At 37.5% G+C, this 24,986-nt stretch overlaps 1 protein-coding gene across 1 annotated transcript; it reads right to left on the reverse strand.

Annotated features, from left to right (window-relative positions):
* Positions 1 to 1,253: 1,253 nt before the first annotated feature.
* Positions 1,254 to 4,676, reverse strand: LOC105602566 (protein IMPACT-like). Its single transcript, XM_042233137.2, has 2 exons — positions 3,769 to 4,676; positions 1,254 to 3,224 (listed from the first exon to the last, which is right to left on the reverse strand). The coding sequence occupies exons 1-2, from the start codon at positions 4,522 to 4,524 to the stop codon at positions 3,168 to 3,170; spliced, it is 813 nt and encodes a 270-aa protein (XP_042089071.1). The 5' UTR covers positions 4,525 to 4,676; the 3' UTR covers positions 1,254 to 3,167.
* Between the last annotated feature and the right edge of the window lie 20,310 nt (positions 4,677 to 24,986).

Raw genomic sequence — 24,986 nt, forward strand, 5'->3', positions numbered from 1 at the left:
TTCTATCACCAGTCATATCCACAACTGGGTACTATTTTTGCTTTGGCTCCATCCCTTCCTTTTTTTTGGAGTTATTTCTCCACTGATCTCCAGTAGCATATTGGGCACCTACTGACCAAAGTATATTGAAGGCTGAAGAAGTTCCTCTTTCAGTATCCTATCATTTTGCCTTTTCATACTGTTCATGGGGTTCTCAAGGCAAGAATACTGAAATGGTTTGTCATTCCCTTCTCCAATGGACCACATTCTGTCAGACCTCTCCACCATGACCCACCCTTCTTGGGTGGCCTCGTGGGCATGGCTTAGTTTTAATGAGTTAGACAAGACTGTGGTCCTAGTGTGATTAGAATGACTAGTTTTCTGTGAGTATGGTTTCAGTGTGTCTGCCCTCTGATGCCCTCTTGCAACACCTACCATCTTATTTGGGTTTCTCCTACCTTGGATGTGGGATCTCTCTTCACACCTGCTCCAGCAAAGCGCCGCCACTGCTCCTTACCTTGGACGAGGGGTATCTCCTCACCACCACCCCTCCTGACCTTGAACATGGAGCCGCTCCTCTAGGTCCCCCTGTGCCCGCGAAGACACTGCTCCTTGGACGTGGGGTAGCTCTTCTCAGCCACTGCCCCCGGCCTCAGGCGGGGGGTAGCTCCTCCCGGCCACTGGCCCTGACCTTGGATGTGGAGTAGCTCCTCTCAGCTGTTCCTGTGCCGTCGCAGCCTGGCACTCTTGGCTGCTGTCCCTGACCTCGGACGTGGGGTATCTCCTCTCAGCCACGCTTGATCAACGCTAATTACCTAAAAGATCTGAAACTTTTTATTAGCTGTAAATTGCTCTTGTGATGAATTGTCATCATTTTTGAGAGTAGCTGATTTGTACAGCAAATAAAACAAACAAACAAAAATGCATAGAGAAACCCAATGTTAAATCTTCCCCTAATTTATAAATTTTTATACCCCCAAAATTCAGCCGTGAAATTAAAAGACGCTTACTCCTTGGAAGAAAAGTTATGACCAACCTAGAGAGCATATTCAAAAGCAGAGACATTACTTTGCCAACAAAGGTCCATCTAGTCAAGGCTATGGTTTTTCTAGTGGTCGTGTATGGATGTGAGAGTTGGACTGTGAAGAAGGTTGAGCGCTGAAGAATTGATGCTTTTTTTTTTTTTTTTTTAAGCCATAGAAGAATATTTATTGACATGGGAAAATGTTAACAATATACCTCTATATGAAATATGCAAGATACAAAACAGTATATACAGTTTAATACCATTTTTATGGAAAGAAAAATAGCCATATATACAAAATCATGCATAGGAAAAAAAATAGAAGCATACCAAATGTTAATAACGTTATCTCTAGACAGTGGAATTACAAGTGGCTATACAATTTTCACAATAAATTTTACCTGCCTTCCAAACAGTATCTGCTTCATGCTATTCTTTCTTGGTTGTGATCAATTTGATACAATTTCTCTTCAAATAGGTTCTGTACCATGATATATACCTCTAAATCATATTGTTATTGCCATTTAAAAAGTAGATGCTACTTGCTCTTTCATACTGGCATATGGAGAATATTTTTAACTAACACAATATACTATAAAATATGCCACAGCATAGATCTGGCTATAGAGAATTATTATTTGGAGAATTTGAAAATCTTCTAATAAAGAGAAATTTTAAATAGACAAAAGGATACTATAACTAGTTAGGGGTCCATAATGAAGAGTGTGAAATAACTCAGGTTCCATAACTGGAGACTTCTGGATCTCTCTTTTTTACTAGCTGACTTTGGGCAAAGGATATTAGGGTTTTTTTAGTCTGGAAAATGTGGTTAATAAAAGAAGCAAAAATAAGTTGTTGTTGTTGCTTTTTTTTTTTTAGTAAGGGAAAATGGGACCAGAGATTAAAAGGTTTTCTATAAAGATGAATCCCAGGGATGGGGCAGCCTGGTGGGCTGCCATCTATGGGGTCGCACAGAGTCGGACACGACTGAAGTGACTTAGCAGCAGCAGCATAAAGACCTAAATACATGTTAGATAAAACAGCTAGAAAGAAATTCAAATTTGGTGTTGCAGAAAAATTAACTCACATTTTTCTGTAGCACCAGTTCTTACTGTTTTTTATCTTCTTTGACAGGTTTTGACATGCCAAAACGGAAATCATTTTAATGTTAATTAATAGCCTTTAAGTTCTTTAACAGTTAGTACATAAAACATACTTTTTCATGGAATTTGAAGTAAATGTTTTAAATAAATATGGGTTACAACAATTAAACACACTGACAACAAATGTAATTTAGATTTTACCTCTCAGAATTCATTCCAGAGTAAAGCAGTTTACTAAATTCTAATTAAAAATACCAAGTCAAGATGTTGTATCTCCTAAAACATTAGAGAATAGGAAAAAAAAAACCAATGTGTCCACTTTTCTTTGATGTTTTCCATGCTCCAGCACCATTCCAAACTGCTTCCTTATTTCTGTTCCCTCTCTTCAAAAGAATTTCAGGCAAATCTGTGACTAATTAATCATTTTTAATAGTTGCGTATAACTATTATCTGAAAGGGAATAGTTAATGACTTATAATACCTCACAGATAAATTTATTTTCTAAATGCCTAGTGGCAAATTGCACAACTTGCAAATGAAAAAAGCAACTTTTACAAAAAACTGATGAAAGGAAGATTTTATAAGAATGGGGGAAAAAAAGAGGGATTTTCTGTTTTTCCCATCAAAGATTCATTCTTTCTTTCCAGAAATCATGGAGCTGAGAAAGATAGCTGGAGTATGAATAGGAAAAGCGCACCACATTTACGGAACTCCACAGCACACTGTCACTCTGCACCAGCAGCGTTCTGCCGCCTCTATCCCACTCCATAAATGTCCCATTAACCTATCACAGTGGCGGCACAGTTCTAATTCCTCAATGAAGATCACAAGAAAAGTACTTCCAGGTTGTTCGAAGAAACCAGACTATTACACCAATACATTTCAGCGGTTGGAGGAGACTACTGGCACACCATATTTATTGCTTAACAGTACTAGAATTAAACAAAAAAGTAGAGACTAGAAAATCACTTTTAAAATTCACAAATACCAATTTGCAACAGAAAATTGAGGCATAACACTTATACTAACAAATCTGTTAGATGAATTATCACTTCAGCACATTAACTGCAGGTGTATACGCCTGGATTTTCACTTAATCCATTACTCCATGATGAACACTATAAAATGAAAGGTGACAGACTTATGAATTAAAACCACAAGAAGAAACTCTTGAAGATCATCTTCAATGAGCTCCTACTCCAATAAACCATAAAGAGCAGTAAAAGGTAATACTCACTTAACAAAATGAGAATCCCAATGACGAGAAATCAGGTATTTATGTCCCTCTAGAGACACTTCTTCCCCACCTAACAAAGGCACTTGGCATGTAATGAAATGGACAATTAACTCAGGTACTGCCCTGGGTAACTGTTACCTTTCTAAAATTAGATGCAGTGGTGATTAACTTCAAATTAATCCTTCTGAATCAGCCTGAAACACACATGACAATATCACAAGTTCTCTATTTTGGCAGATGATGTAACCAAAGAACAAAAGATATGCTGGTGTTCACAATGAATTGGCTGACTTGAACAGTCCAGGGTTCTCTCTCTGCACGATATATTCTTGGATGACCATGGAAATTGTATATAATTATAGGCAAATTAACCTTTCATATAGTTTCGGATGTTAATGTTCACTCCTTTTCTTGTCTTTTCTTACTTTTTTGTTCTTTCCCAAAGCCTTAGATGATTCCTCCGGTGAATTTGTGTAGTTCTTCTCCACTAGAATGTTTCTGGCACAGTTGTTGATATGTTTGAAGCGATCTGGTCCTAGCAGAACCCCTCCATACCAGCGTGATACCACCACCATGACATCTCTCACATTCAAAATCTCCATGAGATGGAGAAGACGCCCACCAGCTGCTGTTTCCCCGTCATCCTCACAGTCCTGTAAGAAGGTCTGCTTATCCTCACAGTATATTCGGTACGCATAGATGTTGTGGGTGGCACTAGCAATTTTCTTATTCTCATACAATTTGGCAAGAACCATTTTCACCTGTTTGGGACAAACTACTGGAGCCAAGTGTGCCTGAAAAGTACTTCTTCGGTCTGTAATAGGGATGCCATGATCAATCGGAGGTAATTCTTCTATTTCTGTTCGATTTTCACTGACATCAAAATCCAAAGTTTTAACTTGATTTTCTGGTTGATATGCTAAAACAAGATCATCTTCACATTCAACATCTTCCTCTTCAGTTTTCTTCTTTCCGTCTGGGCCTGGTTCTGTCATCTGAGATTTTTGTATTAGGACATCTCTTATTTTCTCCACCCACAGGTAAAGAATACTTTCACCAATATTCTGGATGTATATTTCCTCAAGGCTATTAGATAAATCTGCCCGTTCTTGCCCTTTAAGCCAAGGAGCATTCAGTTGATAAATAGGTGGAGCTGTACCTGGGTATTCATTTGGTAGCATCACCTGTAAGCAAAGTGTCCACTTGGGATCATCTATATCGTCGCTAATTTGAATACAAAATTAGCAGTCATCAATGACACACCATTCCTCGCCATATATAGCAGCCATTGCTTCAATTTCCTCATTCTGCCTCTGGTCGCTGCCTGCGTCCCCCTCAGCCATGTGGCCCCGGGAGTTGCCGGGCGGCCACCGCCTGCCCAGGTCCGGAGTGCGGGGGCGGGGCGCTGCGGCAGTGAGCGGAGCGCGGGCGGCAGCTAGAGCAGAATTGATGCTTTTGAACTGTGGTGTTGGAGAAGACTCTTGAGAGTCCCTTGGACTGCAAGGAGATCCAACCAGTCCATTCTGAAGGAGATCAGCCCTGGGATTTCTTTGGAAGGAATGATGCTAAAGCTGAAACTCCAGTACTTTGTCCACCTCATGCGAAGAGTTGACTCATTGGAAAAGACTCTGAAGCTGGGAGGGATTGAGGGCAGGAGGATCTAGAGGGGACGACAGAGGATGAGATGGCTGGATGGCATCACTGACTCAATAGACGTGAGTCTGAGTGAACTCTGGGAGCTGGTGATGGACAAGGAGGCCTGGCGTGCTGCGATTCATGGGGTCACAAAGAGTCGGACACGACTGAGTGACTGAACTGAACTGAATTGAACTGTGTTATTCAAGGTCAAATTATTTATAAAAAAGAAACCTGCTCAAGAAATTTTTAAAGGTACAAATTAGTTGTAACATTTGCTGTGTTAATTACATCTAAAAATATTCCAAACTTTTTTTTCTATTAGCACTTAAACATCTGTTGGTATCTGCAAAGATTCTCCTTGATTCCTGAGTAAATTAAATGATGTTTTCCTTGAAAAGAGTCTAAAATATGACAATAAGCTACCACTAGGATAATTGCCTTAAAATATTATTATCAAAGCAGTCAGTTGCTTTGGTGTTGACCAATGTTTTGGAATTTGTGAGTTTCCTTCCTCTTGATATCAATATGCTTTCTTAAAAGGCCTATAAATAAAAAACAAAGACTATCAATAAAAACCAGTTATTTGAGGTTTAATCTTAATATCAGCAATCCACAGCTTGACCAAAATTCTTTTGTAACACTAATGGCAGTGGATCAGAGTTTTTCAGAAAGTTATATGTCATTAATGCTGTTTTTGTTTAGTTGTAAATCGTGTCCCACTCTTTGCATCCCCACAGACTGTAGCCCATCATGCTTCTCAGTCCATGGGATTTCCAAGGCAAGAATCCTGGAGAGGGTTACTATTTCCTTCTGCAGGGGATTTTCCCAATGCACGGATTGAACCCATGTCTCCTGAGTCACCTGGGAAGGCCCATGGCATTAATGTAGCTCAGATGTGGGTTCAATCCCTGTGTAGGGAAGATCCCCTGGAAAAGAAAATGGCAACCCACTTCAGTATTCTTGCCTGGGAAACCCCATGGAAAGAGAACCCTGGTAGACCACACTCCATGGGGTCACAAAGAGTCAAACATGACTTAGCGACTAAACAACAATTTAATAAGGTACCTATAATATCAAAACAGTGAATTATTTCACAGTTAATCATTACAGCACATAATTTATTTATTCTGCAAAAAGCTCCTGAATATCTGCCATTTTTAGGCACTATGCTAAACAATGAAGAAACAGATGATTCAGACGATTGCAATACTTGCCTCAAGAAATTCAGAGTCTTTGTAGACCAATAGGCAGGAGGAAGAATTTTAGAAGAGAAGAACATTAATTTCCAGTCAGCCAATACAATATAAGCATTCAGAGCAATTGTAATAATAAAAGTAACCATATAATAGTAGTGAAAAATCACAAAAAATCTATTTATCACAATTTATTTCTAAAATGTAAAATATATCTAAAGTTAGTCATTACCCAAATATTATTAAAGCTCTGCTAGGAATTTTTAAGATCTGCCTGCTTCATATTTTGTGTTAGTTTTGCCAAGAAGCTGGAATCATGTACCTGATTCACGGAAATTAGTTTCTTCATTTCTTGTATCTATACGTAAATTTTGAGAAACTTTTATAAAAGGTGAAATGGAGTTTAGTAAGCAGAAATTTTTTGCTGGTGATAATTGTTTTGATTTTGCATGTAAAATTCCTCAGAACTTTAATAAGTAGTCAAATTCAATTTTTTAAAGATTGAAACTTGAAAATAGCATGATGATGCTATACCTTTTTTAGGATTTATATTTTTTCTGCAATTTGTTGTTGTTATTCAGTCACAAAGTCATGGCTGACTCTTTGAAACCTCATGGACTGTAGCACACCAGGCTCCTCTGTCCACTATCTTCTGGAGTTTGCTCAAATTCATGCCCATCGAGTCAGTGATGCTATCTAACCATCTCATCATCTGCCATCCCCTTCTTCTTTGTCTGCAGTTAGGGGTCTTAAAATCTTCCGCTGATGGATGGTATGTCTATTTCAACTTTATTCCTGTTAATTTTAAGCAGCCATCATTTTAAGCAAATAAAATTTTACATCATTCTTATGTACTTAAACTTATGTCATTATGAAGCATTCTATTTATTTCAGTTAATGCTTTTTTTTTTTTTTTTTGGCTAAAGGCTACATTGTACTGTTATCATAAAACAAAGTGAAAGTGTTAGTCACTCAGTCAAGTCCAACTCTTTATAACCCTATGAACTGTAGGCCGCCTGGCTCTTCTGTCAATGGAATTCTCCAAGCAAGAATACTAGAGTGGGTAGCCATGCCCTTGTCCAGAGGATCTTCCTGACCCAGCGATTGAACTCAGGTCTTCTGCATTGCAGGCAGATTCTTTACTGTCTGAGCCACCATAGAAGCCCTATATGTTAGTATAGCTCCACCAGATTCCTTGAGGTTGGTGTTCCTAAAGTATATCTTTTCTATCTGTTAATTCCAAACTTTTTGTTTACTCTTATGACAAAAAATACACAGACTACTTTTAAAATTAATCTGAAAATTCTTGTCTTTTAATTAAGGTATGCATTCCATTAACATTTAATGAATTTACTGATCTATGTTAATTTTATATCTAATATTTTATTACTTTTCTTTTAACCATATATGTTCTTCATTGTGTTTTCATTTTTTTCCATCTGATGGACTAATCAAATATTGTTTATTATCTCATTTTAGATAAGATTGTTAATTATACATTATTTTGCTGTACTTTTAGCAACTATCCAAGAGATAACAATCTCATCTTTGTTTTTTTTTTTTTTAACAATCTCATCTTTGACTTAACACGGTCTGATCATTTAGTATTAATTTACAATACACTTTGCAAATAGTGCTAGGACTTTTCATACTTTCCAATTCTATTTACCAACTTTCATTTTTCATATCGCTATAGCCATGCATTTTAATTTTGCATATATTGAAACTAAAACACATAAGATATTCTGCTTGTTTTTTTAAACTGTCAATATTTAGTTTTCTCATATTTTTTTCCTTTTGTATTGTTCTTTACTACTTTCTACATTTCTGTGATTTTCTGTTACTTGAAATGTTTCCCATAGTACTTCTTTTAATACAACTTGGCTTGCAACTCTTGCTAAAATGTCCTTCCATTGCCCTCTTTTTTTAAAGAATATTTTTGCTTTATATAAAAATCTGGTTTGCAGTTACCTTTTCAGCAATTTTTAAAGATATGATTTTATTGTTTTCTAGCTTCCATTATTTCTACTGAAAAGTGAGCCATCAGTCCATTGTAGTTCCTTTAAAAGTATTTTAATTCAACTTTCTTTAAAATTTTTTTCTTCATTTTCAGTCATCAATAGTTTTTCTATGATGCACCTAAGTAATTTATTTCTCTCTTGGGGTTTCCTATAACTCTTGATTTTATAAATTTCTTTCACTACTTTTGGAAAATTCTCAGTCATTATCTGTTCAACTATTGTTTCTGCACCATTTTTTTTCTCTATTTACTTACCATTCTGGGATTTCCAGTTACACACATTTTGACATTATCTCATGTCCTATATGTATCTTAAACTCAGGTTTTCCATTCTTTCTCTCTGTGTACATCAATCTAATTATTTTCTGTAACGCTACCTTTTAAGTGTGTTTTCCAATAGAAATATAACTCAAACCACATATATAATTTCATATCCTCTTTCAGCTATATTTTAAAAAGCCAAAAAGAAGCAGCTAAAGTTAATTTAAAACTTTTCATTATTTTTTGTATGAAGTCTTTGAAATCCGATGTGCGCATTCTATTCACAACACATCTCAAATTGAAATAGCCAATTTCCAAGGGCTAAGTAGTCACATCTCTAACTCAAAAATGTCTAATGTTTTTGACAGTAACTAGAATAGGCCCTAGAATAGGAATTGTCTTGCTAAGAACGTATCTACTGTTGAATTGTTACTTTCAATGATTGTGGTTTTACATCTATAATTTCCATTTTATTCTTAAGAACTTCCAGTTTTCTGGTAAAATTTCTAAACCTCTATTTCCTTCAACATATTTATCACAGCTGTTCTGAAATAGTTATCTGAAAACTTCTACAGGTCACCTGCAGATCTGTTTCTTCTTTCCATTCTCATCATTTTTGATTCATTTTCTGGGTATGCCTGGTGACTTTTTACTGAATTACAGACAACAGGTATAAAATTTGTACAGGCCTCCTCCAGGGTCAATTTCTCTGTTCTGGCAGGTTGCTGTAACAAGAGTATCTTTAAGTATTGCGTCTAGTTTTTAAGATTCTAACTACCTTTGATTTCAGTTCAGTTCAGTTGCTCAGTTGTGTCCAACTCTTTGCGACCCCATGAACCGCAGCACTTCAGGCTTTCCTGTTCATCACCAATACCCAGAGTCCACCCAAACCGATGTCCATTGAGTAAGTGATACCATCCAACCGTCTCATCCTCTGTTGTCCCCTTCTCCTCCTGCCCTCAATCTTTCCCAGCATCAAGGTCTTTTCAAAAGAGTCAGCTCTTCGCATAAGATGGTGAAAGTATTGGAGTTTCAGCTTCAACATCAGTCCTTCCAATGAACACCCAAGACTGATCTCCTTTAGGATGGACTGGTTGGATCTCTTTGCAGTACAAGGGACTCTCAAGAGTCTTCTCCAACACCACAGTTCAAAAGCATCAATTCTTCGGTGCTCAGCTTTCTTTATAGTCCAAGTCTCACTTCCATACATGACCACTGGAAAAACCATAGCCTTGACTAGATGGAGCTTTGTCGGCAAAGTAATGCCTCTGCTTTTGAATATGCTGTTTAGGTGGGTCATAACTTTCCTTCCCAGGAGTAAGCGTCTTTTAATTTCATGGCTGCAATCACCATCTGCAGTGATTTTGGAGACCCCAAATATAAAGACTGACACTATTTCCATTGTTTCTGCATCTATTTGCCATGAAGTGATGGGACCAGATGCCATGATCTTGGTTTTCTGAATGTTGAGCTTTAAGCCAACTTTTGCACTCTCTTCTTTCACTTTCATCAAGAGGCTCTTTAGTTCTTCTTCACTTTCTGCCATAAGGGTGGTGTCATCTGCATATCTGAGGTTATTGATATTTCTCCCAGCAATCTTGATTACAGCTTCTGCTTCCTCCAGCCCAGTGTTATTCGTGATGTACTCTGCATAGAAGTTAAATAAGCAGGGTGACAATATACAGCCTTGGCATACTCCTTTTCCTATTTGAAATCAGTCTGTTGTTGTATGTCCAGTTCTAAATGTTGCTTCCTGACCTGCACACAGGTTTCTGAAAGGCAGGTCAGGTGGTCTGGTATTCCCACCTCTTTCAGAATTTTCCACAGTTTATTGTGATCCACTCAGTCAAAGGCTTTGGCATAGTCAATAAAGCAGAAATAGATATTTTTCTGGAACACTGTTGCTTTTTCAATGATCCAGCGGTTGTTGGCAATTTGATCTCTGGTTCCTCTGCCTTTTCTGAAACCAATTTGAACATCTGGAAGTTCATGGTTCTTGTGTTGCTGAAGCCTGGCTTGGAGAATTTTGAGCATTACTTTACTAGCATGTGAGATGAGTACAATTGTGCAGTACTTTGAGCATTCTTTGGCATTGACTTTTTGGGGGATTGAAATGAAAACTGAAATTTTCCAGTCCTGTGGCCACTGCTGAGTGTTCCTTAGGCTCCAAAATCACTGTAGATGGTGACTACAGCCATGAAATTAAAAGACGCTTACTCCTTGGAAGGAAAGTTATGATCAACCTAGATAGCACATTCAAAAGCAGAGACATTACTTTGCCGGCTAAGGTCCATCTAGTCAAGGCTATGGTTTTTCCAGTTGTCATGTATGGATGTGAGAGTTGGACTGTGAAGAAAGCTGAGCACTGAAGAATTGATGCTTTTGAACTGTGATGTTGGAGAAGACTCTTGAGAGTCCCTTGGACTGCAAGGAGATCCAACCAGTCCATTCTAAAGGAGACCAGTCCTGGGTCTTCATTAGAAGGACTGATGCTGAGGCTGAAACTCCAATACTTTGGCCACCTCATGTGAAGAGTTGACTCACTGGAAAAGACTCTGATGGTGGGAGGGATTGGGGGCAGGAGGAGAAGGGGATGACAGAGGATGAGATGGCTGGATGGCATCACTGACTCGATGAACGTGAATCTGAGTGAACTCTGGGAGTTGGTGATGGACAGAGAGGCCTCGCATGCTGCGATTCATGGGGTTGCAAAGAGTTGCACATGACTGAGCGACTGAACTGAACTGAACTGAGTGCAGCACTTTCGCAGCATCATCTTTCAGGATTTGAAATAGCTCAACTGGAATTCCATCACCTCCACTAGATTTGTTCACAGTGATGCTTTCTAAGGCCCACTTGACTTCACATTCCAGGATGTCTGGCTCTAGATGAGTGATCACACCATCGTGATTATCTTGGTCGTGAAGATCTTTTTTGTACAGTTCTTCTGTGTATTTGCCACCTCTTCTTAATATCTTCTGCTTCTGTTAGGTCCCTACTATTTCTGTCCTTTATCGAGCCCATATTTGCATGAAATGTTCCCTTGGTATCTCTAATTTTCTTGAAGAGGTCTCTATTCTTTCCCATTTTGTTGCTTTCCACTATTTCTTTGCATTGATCACTAAGGAAGGCTTTCTTATCTATCATTGCTATTTTTTGGAACTATGCATTCAAATAAGTATATCTTTCCTTTTCTCCTTTGCTTTTCACCTCTCTTCTTTTCATAGCTATTTGTAAGGCCTCCCCAGACAGCCATTTTGCTTTTTTGCATTTCCTTTCCATGGGGGTGGTCTTGATCCCTGTCTCCTGTGCAGTGTCATGAACCTCTGTCCATAGTTCATCAGACACTCTGTCTATCAGATCTAGTCCCTTAAATCTATTTTCTCACTTCCACTGTATAGTCATAAAGGATTTGATTTAGGTCATACCTGAATGGTCTAGTAGTTTTCCCTACTTTCTTCAATTTTAGTCTGAATTTGGCAATAAGGAGCTCATGATCTGAGCCTCAGTCAGCTCCCGGTCTTGTTTTTGCTGACTGTATAGAGCTTCTCCATCTTTGGATGCAAAGAATATAATCAATCTGATTTTGGTATTGACCATCTGGTGATGTTGATATGTAGAGTTTTCTCTTGTGTTGTTGGAAGAGGGTGTTTGCTATGTTCAGTGCATTCTCTTGGCAGAACTCCATTAGCCTTTGCCCTGCTTCATTCGGTACTCCAAGGCCAAATTTGCCTGTTACTCCAGGTGTTTCTTGACTTCCTACTTCTGCATTCCAGTCCCCTATAATGAAAAGGCAGAGAAGGCAATGACACCCCACTCCAGTACTCTTGCCTGGAAAATCCCATGGATGGAGGAGCCTGGTGGGCTGCAGTCCATGGGATTGCGGAGTCGGACATGACTGAGCAACCTCCCTTTCACTTTTCACTTTCATGCATTGGAGAAGGAAATGGCAACCCACTCCAGTGTTCTTGCCTGGAGAATCCCAGGGACAGGGGAGCCTGGTGGGCTGCCGTCTATGGGGTCGCACAGAGTCGGACACGACTGAAGTGACTTAGCAAGCAGCATAACGAAAAGGACATTTCTTTTTGGGTGTTAGTTCTAGAAGGTCTTGTAGGTCTTCATAGATCTGTTCAACATCAGCTTCTTCAGCATTACTGGTCGGGATATAGACTTGGAATACCATGATGTTGAATGGTTTGCCTTGGAATGGTTTGCTCCTCGTCCATGCAATTTTCCAGGCAAGAGTACTGGAGTGGATTTCCATTCCCTTCTCCAGGGGATCTTCCCAATCCAGGATTTGAATCTGGGTCTCCCACATTGTAGGCAGATGCTTTTACCATCTGAGCCACCAGGAAAGTCACCTTTGATTTATCCTCTAGTTTTAATGATTAGTTTTCCTAGGATTGTGAGAGTGAATGGGTGGGGGTTTTATCATGATTCTCCACTTTAGGAGAGCCAGAACTCATTACACTTAAGGGTTCCAAAAGTCCTTTTGAATTTTCTATTTTCCTATGACTTTAGTATCCAGTACAGTTTAAGAATTTTCAAAAGCTCCAAAGAAAAATAGAGCTCAGAGCTGTAGGCTTACTTCTACATACTTCTTTCTCTCCAAAGTCTTTGTTCCTCAAATTCTGTCAACATTAATTGTCTCCTGTTTAATAAAATCACATACATCTCTCTTATTTCATTAGTCCCTTATCAAACTCCTTCTCTACAGCTTTATAGGCTGTCACTATCTACAATTTAAGGTGTAAGTGATGACACTGAACTCACATTAGTGGAATTCCTCTCTTTAAGGATTCATGTCCCTTCAAACACTGGTGCCTCTGAAACTATCCAATCTGTGCACAGAAGTGTTGTTGATGTTGTTTTTCTATGTGTTCTCAGAGTGTTGGTCTGTTGCAAAATGTTCTGTCATAGGTAGAAGGAAATATTCCCAAATTACATATTTCACTTTTTCTGAATTACATATTAGGAATCACTAAAATCCCTAGTATTATTGGGAATATTATAAATCCCAAGAGGATAAGCTTCTTGCTGTTTTGGTAACTGTTTTGTTATAATTTCTAGTAATATTTTATTATGTTCAAGAATTAGGACTGCTACAAATTCTACCTCAGGGAATTGTCAAATCATGAAGAAAGGAAGTATTTTCATCCTCATAGAAGGAAAGGAAGCAAAATTTTATTATGGTGGAAAAGTGCATTTCGGATGTTGTCAGAGATACATCAGTTTCCACTGGATGATTTCAATTTTATGGGGAAAATAGGAAGCAAAAACATTGTCTGAGAATTAAGTTATGGCAGTATATTAGTTATCTATTTCTCTCCAACAAATTACCACAAATTTAACAATTTTAAAAACACATGTTTAATATCCCAAAGTTTCTGGGGGCTAGGAATCTGAATGTTATTTAACTGTGTCCTCCATTCATGATTTTACAAGGCTTAAATCAAGGTCTTAGCCATTTTGAGGATTTCCTGGGGAAGAACTGTCTTCTAATCTCATTCAACTGATTAGTCAAATACATTTTATTGCATCTGTATAACTCTTGGAGACTTACTTTTTCATGGTAATCAGGAAAATCTCTTTGATATCTAGGCTATTTTTATGGTCCTCCTGATCAGGTCAGGCTCATTCAGGATTTTTCTTTGGTTAACTTAGAGTCAATTGATTATAGATTTTAATCAGGCCTAGGAAAGTCCTTCATCTTGGCTATATCTTAGTGGTTAGAAACAAGTTACAGGTGTTACCTACACTTAGAGGGATAGATTATATAAGATCATTATAGGGATTATCGCAGTATTCTGGCCACTAAAAGCAGTGTAGGAGGTTTTTTTGCTTGTTATTTATTTATTTAGCTGTGTTGGGTCCTGGTTGCATCATGGGGGATCTTTCATTGTGGTGCCCAGACTCTCTAGTTGTGGCATGCTGGCTCAGGAGTTGTGGCATGAAGGCTCCAGAGCACGTGGGCTTCAGTAGTTGGATCACGTGGGCCTCTCTAGTTGTGGCATGTAGACTCCAGGGTGCTTGGTCTGGAGCTGTGGCTCCATTAACTGTGGCATGAACTTAGTTGCTCCACAGAATGTGGGATTTTAGGTCCGTAACCAGGAACAAAACCCATGTCCCCTGCATTATAAGCTGGATTCTTAACTACTGAACAACAAGGGAAGCCCTGTAGTTTTAAGAGAAGGGCAAAGATTTGAATCAGTCAGTCATTGCAAAGAATGTTAGGGAGAATTAACCATTTAGTATTATTCTGGAGTACTGTTATAGGTTCATCTTAGAAAGGAGACCTCCTATATTTAAAATGGCACTGAAATGTTGTGGGGTTTTGCCTGTTTTTTTTTGAATGGTGCAAACCCTTCCATCAAAAGATGGGACCTATGCCCCTTTCCTTGAATCTGAATAAGCTGATGCTTCACTTGTAATCAGTAGAATTTTTCATATTGTTCTTAGTGACTTCTAAGTCTCTAAGCCAGAACAATGATTAAATTTTGCTTTGTTGGCTAGGGTACTTACTTTTGAAGTCATGCTCTTCTACTACAGAAGTCCAGTTTCATGAAGGCTTCCATATTGTGAGGAATCCCAGACTACATGAAAGATCATGTATATGTGCATTGACTGACAGTCCAAACTGAGGTCCAAGTCAAAAGCCAGACAAATAAGCGAAAGTATCTCCATATGATTCCATTACCCAACAGTCAAATGATTCTCTTCTGTTAAGTCTTTCCTGCTGAGGCTTTAGAGATAAGCCAATCTTGCTGTGCCATGTCTGAATGCCTGGTCTACAGAATTTATGAGTATAATAAAATAGTGGTATTGGGATTCTGAACTGTTATAATTTATTATGCAGCAACAGGAATTGTAATAAGCACCACTTTGAAGATGTGATTTTTCTCTACATTATCCAGGAATTTTTATCTAATCAGTACTGAATTATCCAACGTGGATACTTGGCAAGTGTTTTAAGAAAAATCATAGAAGCAGTTTTGATGAAAAAGTCAGAATTTCTGGATGCTTTACATTTATTTTATGATTTAAACTCTGTTTATTTTGAATTGCATTTGGTGAAGTATGAGGGAAAACAGAAGTATTTTAACTTTAGTGCCTGTAAAGGTCTTAATCCAGTTTAGAATATAGCAGATAGAAGATGACATATGGATGAACCTGGAGTAAATATGTTATAGGTAAAAGCACATAGAAGGACACAAAGATGAGAATTCAGGCCAAGAAACTGTTGAAATGATTAGCGTTGGAATCTAGGCTGAACAATGATCCACTGACTTGGTCAAACGTGGCTTTGACGAGGTAGTGGTAATAAGAACAGGAAGAAAACAATACTTGAAGGTCAAATGCCTGAAAGGAACAGAGTTTTTAAATGAGTTAAATAACAATGCCCTAGAAATACCACTCTGTTTATAGGAAAATGCAGGTACCACTCCCTTACCCTGGTTACTAAGGGGTGTGAGAGAAATGAGCACCATATGTTTAAGACAGATGCAATGGAAATAGCGTTCTTAGAAGAGAGTATATTTTCAGTAAAGGGCAAGAAGTAGCAGAATTGGTTACCTGAAACACATGGCCCGGAGAATACAGTTGTAATGTCTGAAAGGTTAAAAGTGTAGTGAGTGTTTGAATCAAAGGAAAAGAAGCTTGAATATGATGGTGATGAGAATACTGCACAGAAGAAAACTAGTTATAGCATGATGGGCTTAACTGATCAGTTCAGTTCAGTTCAGTAGCTCAGTCATGTCCGACTCTTTGCGACCCCATGAATCACAGCACGCCAGGCCTCCTTGTCCATCACCAACTCCCAGAGTTCACTCAGGCTCACGGTCATCGAGTCGGTGATGCCATCCAGCCATCTCATCCTCTGTCATCCCCTTCTCCTCCTGCCCCCAATCCCTCCCAGCATCAGAGTCTTTTCCAATGAGTCAACTCTTCCCATGAGATGGCCAAAGTACTGGAGTTTCAGCTTTAGCATCATTCCTTCCAAAAGAAATCCCAGGGCTGATCTCCTTCAGAATGGACTGGTTGGATCTCCTTGCAGTCCAAGGGACTTTCAAGAGTCTTCTCCAACACCACAGTTCAAAAGCATCAATTCTTCGGTGCTCAGCTTTCTTCAGAGTCCAACTCTCACATCCATACATACCACAGGAAAAACCATAGCACTGACTAGACGGAACTTTGTTGGCAAAGTAATGTCTCTGCCTTTCAATATGCTATCTAGGTTGGTCATAACTTTTCTTCTAAGGAGTAAGCGTCTGTTAATTTCATGGCTGCAATCACCATCTGCAGTGATTTTGGAGCCCAGAAAAATAAAGTCTGACACTGTTTCCACTGTTTCCCCATCTATTTCCCATGAAGTGATGGGACCAGATGCCATGATCCTCGTTTTCTGAATGTTGAGCTTTAGGGCAACTTTTTCACTCTCCTCTTTCACTTTCATCAAGAGGCCTTTTATTTCCTCTTCACTTTCTGCCATAAGGGTGGTGTCATCTGCATATCTGAGGTTATTGATATTTCTCCCTGCAATCTTGATTCCAGCTTGTGCTTCTTCCAGCCCAGAGTTTCTTATAATGTACTCTGCATATAAGTTAAATAAGCAGGGTGCCTTTTCCTATTTGGAACCAGTCTGTTGTTCCGTGTCCAGTTCTAACTATTGCTTTCTGACCTGCATATAGGTTTCTCAAGAGGCAGGTCAGGTGGTCTGGTATTCCCATCTCTTTCAGAATTTTCCAGTTTCTTGTGATCCACACAGTCAAAGGCTTTGGCATAGTCAATAAAACAGAAATAGATGTTTTTTCTAGACAGGTGCCAAAATTTAACATCAGCAAATTTCTGGCCCGTGGATAAGGCTGGGGACTCTCAGGAAGTCAGTTAGGGTCTACTTATAGTTTTAAGAAGTCCTAGATTAACTGCGGAGAAACCACAGGCAAACGTGTTGCCAGGGCTTTGACCTCTTATAGAAAGAGCACTTGCCTTTGTCAAATGGTGATATGTTAAGTTTGGATAAATCTTCATTGCTACTTTTATGTTTTATTGATATGACTATCTTTATCTTGAGATCATTTGACTATCTTTTGCTTTGAATCCTTCTGTTAACAGTATTCATTATCCCTTGCATGCATTGCTGTATTCATAACTATTTGGGCATGACTCATAAACCACAAATAATTTTAATCCAATTAGAAAGTCTATGCTTTTATTTTAGGATTAGTTTCATTTTCATTTACCTTTTGAAGTAAAATATTTAGCTTTCCTTTATGCCATCATGTTCTCTTTCTAATATTTATTACACATTTTTACTCTCTTTTGTATCTTTCTCTTTGTCCTTATTTCCCCTAGAGTTTTGAAAGCTATGCATCCTATTTATTTCACTAAATATTTGTTTCAAGTTTTCTAAAAATAGTATCTATATAATCTTTTAATAAAATGAGTTAATATATGAAAAAACACAGAGGACAAAATTTAACAAATAATTACCATTAACATATGCATTTGCTAGATGACAGTAAATCTAATAGGAATAAGCTGAAGAGTTTGTTTTTAGCTCTCCTTTATTTTGGCAAAGAGTTGCCTACAATGTTCCTATCTCCTTTCCCTCATTTGGTTTTAAATATTTGCTAAAATAATATAGGTTTTTAAAATTACATTACAAATTTTGTTTCTTTACTTATTCTAAACTTTGCCTGTATATTCACCATTATAATCAGAATTTATGCCACAAGGGTCCCTATACTGGACTCTTAAGTTTGCTTGATCAGTTATTTGGAGTTTTGGAGTAATTTTTCAAGCTTTTTTTTTTTTTTTTAAAGAATAAAAAGAAGGATTTGCAAGTGGCATCTTTTCTGAGCCAGCAAATATTTGAGAGTCTTTTGTTTTTTTATATGGAAAAAACTTGGCAACATATAAAAGTCTTGTATGTCAATACTTTCCCTCAAAATGGATGATATTTCCCCCTAGTATTTAGAATTGCTAAAAATCAAAGTGTATATTTATGTTTCTTGTTTTATACTTTTAAAATTATCAATGTAAATAAAAAGATTTGCCAAAGGATGTCCTGGTGCTAATATCTTTCCTATTGTTTAGCTTTGAAGATACTATGTTCTTTTGGTTTACATTGTCAAGTCTTATGTCAAAGAAATGGTCTTCTGCTATTGCTTCTGATCCATTTATTAGAGCCTTTCATTCAAAAATGCCCAAATTTATGTGTGAGCATTCCAGTGTTAATTTCCTGCAATTATCTTCTTTCTCATAATTTTATTATTCTGTTTTTCTAGAATATTTTAGAAAAAAATTCCAAGTTTGTACTTCATATTACTGGTACATATACTCCAAGAATAAATTCTGATTTTTGCTATGTGCAATGCTGAATTATTTCTGCTATGTTATTTTTGTTTCTTTGAAATCCTTCTCTATCCCATTCATTTCCTTTCTGTATATAATTTTGTTGTCCTTTAATCTCAAACTATTCTTTTTGACATTGCTCCTAAGCTATATAATTCTAGATCTTCATGCATTATTCTGAGATCACATAATTTTCTATTTTTTCTGTAACAAATTAAACTTTTCAGAGGAATTCTGTACATCTGAATATTCTATTCTCTTTCTCTGTAAAAATTTTCCATAGGGCCCTCCAAAGCTATCTGTACATATTCTCAGGCAACACAGAATCTATATAAACTTGGTATTTCTTAAGAGAGGATGGTATTATATTGGTACAAGAGTAATTGCCATTTTAGACCATGAATTTTAAATCATTATAACTAGGCTTAAACACATCTTTATTAATCAAAATAGGAACCATTACAATCAACATATTTTTGCCAACAAGAAATCTTTGTTTATTCCTGTAGTGTAAAAATCTAAGCTTCAGGATTCAACAAATGTTGGAAGGTGTTTTCTGCCTCCTGCTGGCTGTGGGAGTGTTTTCCCTGCATAAGTTGTCAAGATACTTGAAGAAGTGGTAGTCTCTTGGAGAGAGGTGAGGTGAATATGGTGGATGAGGCAAATCTTCGCAGCCCAATTCATTCAACTTTTGAAGCTTTGGTTGTGCAACATGTGGTTGAACACTGAATGGGGAATTGGGCCCATTCTTTTGACCAATGCTGGCTGCAGGTGTTGCAGTTTTAAGTGCATCTCACGGGTTGGCTGTGAGTTGTACTCCTCAGATGTAATAGTTTTGCTGGGATTCAGAGATCTCCAGTGGATCAGACCAGCAGCAGGCCACCAGATAGTGACAATGACTTGGGAAGTGCTTTGGAGCCTCTTCTCGATAGAGGTCATTGCTGGTTGTATAAAATCTTTGTGTCACATGTCACAATCTGATCGAGAAATGGTTCGTTGTTTTTGCAAAGAATAAGAAGAAAATGCTTCAAAACAATGATTTTTTTCTTCAGTCAGCTCATGAGGCACCCTCTTATCAAGCTTTTACACCTTTCAATTTGCTTCAAATGCCGAATGACCATAGAATGGTCGATGTTGGGTTCTACAGACACTTCTCATGTAGTTATAAGAGGATCAGCTTCAATGATCTCAGTGGGTCACTGTCACTTCCACTGGCCAGTCACTGCACTCTTCATCTTCAAAGGTCTTATCTTCTTTGCAAAATTTCTTGAACCACCACTGCACTGTATGTTTGTTAGCAGTTCCTGGGCCAAATGTATTGTTGATGTTTCAAGTTGTCTTCATTGCTTTATGACCATTTTGAACTCAAGTAAGAAAATCACTTGAATTTGCTTTCTAACATAATTTCCATAGTCTAAAATAAATATAAAATAAACAAGTAATGTCATTAGCAAAAAAAAAAACAAACCATAAAGTGAGAAAAGTGTATTAAAATGATGTATAACATAACATTTAAGAATGCATTCTAATATCAAACCGTGAGTGAGAAGTTCAACAATGCAAAATCACAATTACTTTTGCACCAATCTAATAGATTGTTCTCATCTCACTGTCTGTTGATGTGTCTGTTAAGTGTCATTTATAGTCCTCAAATGGAGAACAGAATAAAATATATGTCTCCAAGTTTCCACTGGTCTTCCAGCCAAGATATATCTGTTCTTCAGTAGTATTATCTTCCTCTTTTCTTCACAGCATGACTATCATATACCCTTGAGCAGATATACTTGCTAGTGGTCAGAGCTACCAGTTTTTCATATTTCTGCTTCTGCCTTTATTTGTCCAATACTCAATAAATATCACACAAACATTTAGTTGTCTACTATGTGCCAAGCATTCTGTTTACTGCTGACAATAGTGGTGATCAAAACAGATACAAAGCACAACATGTCCCTAGTCCTATGGAGCCCTATTGATCAAGTAAGGAAACAGACAACCACATGTGCAGAAACAATAAATGACTCCGATGATTGCCATTTAATCATTAATTCATTTAACCAACAAATATTCATTGAGTGCCTTCTTAGTGCCATTAACTATTCCAGATTCTGTGGATAGATCAGTGAAAAAAGAGAAATGTCTTGTTCCCATTGAGTATCTTTTATTTTAGTGGGTTAGCCCATTGTCAAGAGGAAATGTAAGATAATAGATCTGATTTAGTCTTCAGCAGTCTTTTCTGAGCATGTGACATTTGTACAGTGATATGAAGTATCAGTAGGAGTCAAACCATTGTGTTGTTAAAAGTGAGAGAAAGAATACTTCAAGAAGAAGAAAAAGCAAATCCAAAGGTCCTGAGGTAGGTTGGAGCAAAACCTATGTAGCAATTTTTTTTTTTTTAATTCCAGTGGAAGCATCCTTTAGTTAAGTTTCCCTTGATTAGTTTTCTACCAATCTTTGTTTTCAATACTGTGAAAGGCATTTCTTTATGAATTTTTCAGAAAAAATGTTGAGCAAAATCTATTAGTTTTTTTCTATCCAGATGACATTTTAAATCAGGGATACTGAGCCCCTTTTGTAATAGCAATTTTAGTTTCTTCGCACTGTTTCTTATCTCCTGTGGTTTTTTCTCTTTACTTCCACCTCTCAGCCAGCTGCCTTTTCATCACAGTCTGTTGTCTCATATTGTTGTTTTATATCATCTTTGAAGTTGTTTTATAGACTCTGTGTTTCATTGAATTATATTGAGAGCAAAGTCCAGAAGCTTTGTTAAATTAATTTGTTTTGTAATATAAATCTACAAATAAATGTTCTTGTTCTGTCTTTAGTATTACATTCTTTCAGGTTATAGAGATTTTTCATTAGATCCCATGTCTGGTGTACTAGCTCAATTCCAAAACATTTAGAAAAACACATAATGCAACCTAGCATTGAGTTATTTGGGGAAAGGGAATCAGATTCTCTTGGAGGCTGAGTTTCAGTCTAGCCCGTGAACCCATACCATAAGCTAGAGTCAAACAAGCAAGCAAGCTGTGCAGCATGTCTTCCCTGATTAACTGTACTGGAGCATTTCACAGTGGTTTTGAAAAATGCCTGTGAGGGGGTGGGGTGAGGGGTGCGTATGTGTGTTTCCATATAATTGTGCAGATGCACACATTTGTGTGGGAAAATTGGTTATAACTTTAGACACTAGAATAAGATGCTTAAAATTTCACCTCACTTGATATTTCATGTAACAAGTCATGTCAAATCATTATTCACAGGAAGAAAACAAGAAACAGTATGTAGAGCTGTGCATAATAAAATGTGTCACAAAAAGAAAGTATCTGTGTTGGCACAACTTTGATTCCTCTCAATCTACTGAAACACTTCAAGTCGTCCATATCCAAACACTCTAACAAACACTCAAAAAGCTAATATTATAATGAATATTTTTATTTCCCATGTACATTGAATACCATAAGAGAATCTTCTAGTCACTGGAAAGTTAATTTCACCACATTTATTCAAGTTGTCAGTTTCAAATAATTTTGATTATTGTGAATCAGTCTCCAAAATTTGATAATCTTTAAGGGAGTCTATAAGCAAACTGTTTGCATTTGCAAAATTAAAGATAGTACTCTGGACCATGATGACCTCACAGAGGAGCCTGTAACCCACCAGGCTCCTCTGTCCATGGAATTTTCCAGGCAAGAATACTGAATCAGGTTACCATTTCCTACTCCAGGGGATCTTCCCCACCCAGGGATTAAACCCACATTTTTTGTGTCTCTTGCATTGGCAGATGATTCTGTCTGTATCACTAGCGCCACCTGGGAAGCCCAATTACAGTATCTCTAATGGCTAACTTAAACATCAGATGGAAAATGCAATTCCCAAAGCAGTAATAACTCTAATTCACAAATACTTGTCCCTTTAAAATTACCATGGATTTCAAACTACCACTTGGCAAAACTAATGGATTATACTCTTAATAATGTACCTACCATAAATATAATAGGTCTTAAATCTATGTTTATACTTTAAATCAATCCCAATTTATAACTAGAGCAATCCACTCTAATTTCAAAGAGTAAAGAAATACCTAGCTCAAAATAATAAAATCCTGCCTCATAGAATTTTAGGAATGGTGGAGTGATATAGATGCCTAAAAAAAATTTCTTGAATGAATTTTGAAAGAAGTAAATATTTTGGTCTCAGGCCATGTATCAATCATCTCGCCAATAATGTTCAGTGAGCAGGGATGAATTGATCATTCCCATTCATAAGCATCTTCCAATTGAGCAGTCAAGATACATAAATTTATGAATAATCATATTAAAATCATTAACATTTTTTTAGTAGGTTGTAGTTCAGGGGATTTGACCTTTAGATATGGAATGTTGTGCAACATGTGGTTGAGCACTGCATGGAGAATTGGGCCCCTTTGTTGACCAACACCTGCTGTGGCAATGTACTACTAATGCCAAAGAAGCTGAAGCTGAACAGAAGCTGAATGAAGAAAATGAAGTTGAACAGCATTAAGTGATCACTAATGCCAAAGAAGCTGAAGTTGAATGGTTGTATGAAGCCCTATAGACCTTCTAGAACTAACACCCAAAAAAGATGCCTTTTCATCATAGCAGACTGTAATGCAAAATGTAGGAAGTCAAGAGAAACCTGGATTAACAAGTTTGGCCATGGAGTAAAAAATGAAGCAGGGCAAAGGCTAACAGATTTTTGCCAAAAGAAAGTTCTGGTCATAGCAAATACCTCTTCCAAAAGTACAAGGGATGACTCTACACATGGACATCACCAGATGGTCAATACCAAAATCAGATTGATTACAGTCTTTGCAGCCAAAGATGGAGAAGCTGTATACAGTCAGCAAAAACAAGACTGGGAGCTGACTGTAGCTCAGATCATGAACTGAGTTATTGCCAAATTCAGACTTAAATTGAAGAAAGTGGGGAAAACCACTAGACCATTCAGGCATAACCTAAATCAAATCCCTTATGAGTATACAATGAAAGTGACAAATAGATTCAAGGGATTAGATCTGATAGAAAGAGTGCCTTAAGACTATGGACAGAGGTTCATAACTGTACAGGAGGCAGTGATAAAAACCATCCTCAAGAAAAAGAAATATAAAAAAGGCAAAATGGTTGTCTAAGGAGGCCTTACAAATAGCTGATAAAAGAAGAGAAGCTAAAGCCAAAGGAAAAAAGGAAAGAGATACCCGACTGAATGCAGAGTTCTAAAAAATAGCAAGGAGAGATAAGAAAGACTTCCTAAGTGATCAATGCAAAGAAATAGAGGAAAACAGTACAATGGGAAAGACTAGAGATCCCCTCAGGAAAATTAGAGTTACCAACGGAACATTCCATGCAAAGATGGGCACATTAAAGGACAGAAATGGTATGAACCTAACAGAAGCAGAAGATATTAAGAAGAGGTGGCAAAAATACACTGAAGATACAAAAAAGATCTTCATGACCCAGATAACCATGATGGTGTGATCATTCACCTAGAGCCAGAGAGCTTGGAGTCTGAAGTCAGGTGGGCCTTAGGAAGTGTCATTACGAACAAAGCTAGTGGTGGTGATGGAGTTCCAGTTGAGTTATTTCAAATCCTAAAAGGTGATTCTGTGAAAGTGTTGCACTCAATATGCCAGCAAATTTGGAAAACTCAGCAGTGGCCACAGGACTGGAAAAGGTCAATTTTCATTCCAGTCCCAAAGAAAGGTAGTGTCAAAAAATATTCAAACTACCATAGTCCAACTCTCACATCCATACATGACTACTGGAAAAACCATAGCCTTGACTAGATAGACCTTTGTTGACAAAGTAATGTCTCTGCTTTTGCATATGCTGTCTAGGTTGGTCATAACTTTCCTTCCAAGGAGTAAGTGTCTTTTAATTTCATGGCTGCAATCACCATCTGCAGTAATTTTGGAGCCCCCCAAAATAAAGTCAGCCACTGTTTCTACTTTGCCAGCAAAGTAAAGCTCAAAATTCTCCAACTGAGGCTTCAACAGTATGTGAACCAAGAAATTCCAGATGTTCAAGCTGGATTTAGAAAAGGCAGAGGAACAAAAAATCAAATTGCCAACATCTGTTGGATCATCAAGAAAGCAAGAAGAATTCAAGAAAAATATCGATTTCTCTTTTATTGACTATGCCAAAGCCTTTGACTGTGTGGATCA

This window comes from Ovis aries, chromosome 1 (genome assembly GCF_016772045.2).
Source record: "Ovis aries strain OAR_USU_Benz2616 breed Rambouillet chromosome 1, ARS-UI_Ramb_v3.0, whole genome shotgun sequence".
Classification (NCBI taxonomy): Eukaryota; Metazoa; Chordata; class Mammalia; order Artiodactyla; family Bovidae; genus Ovis; species Ovis aries.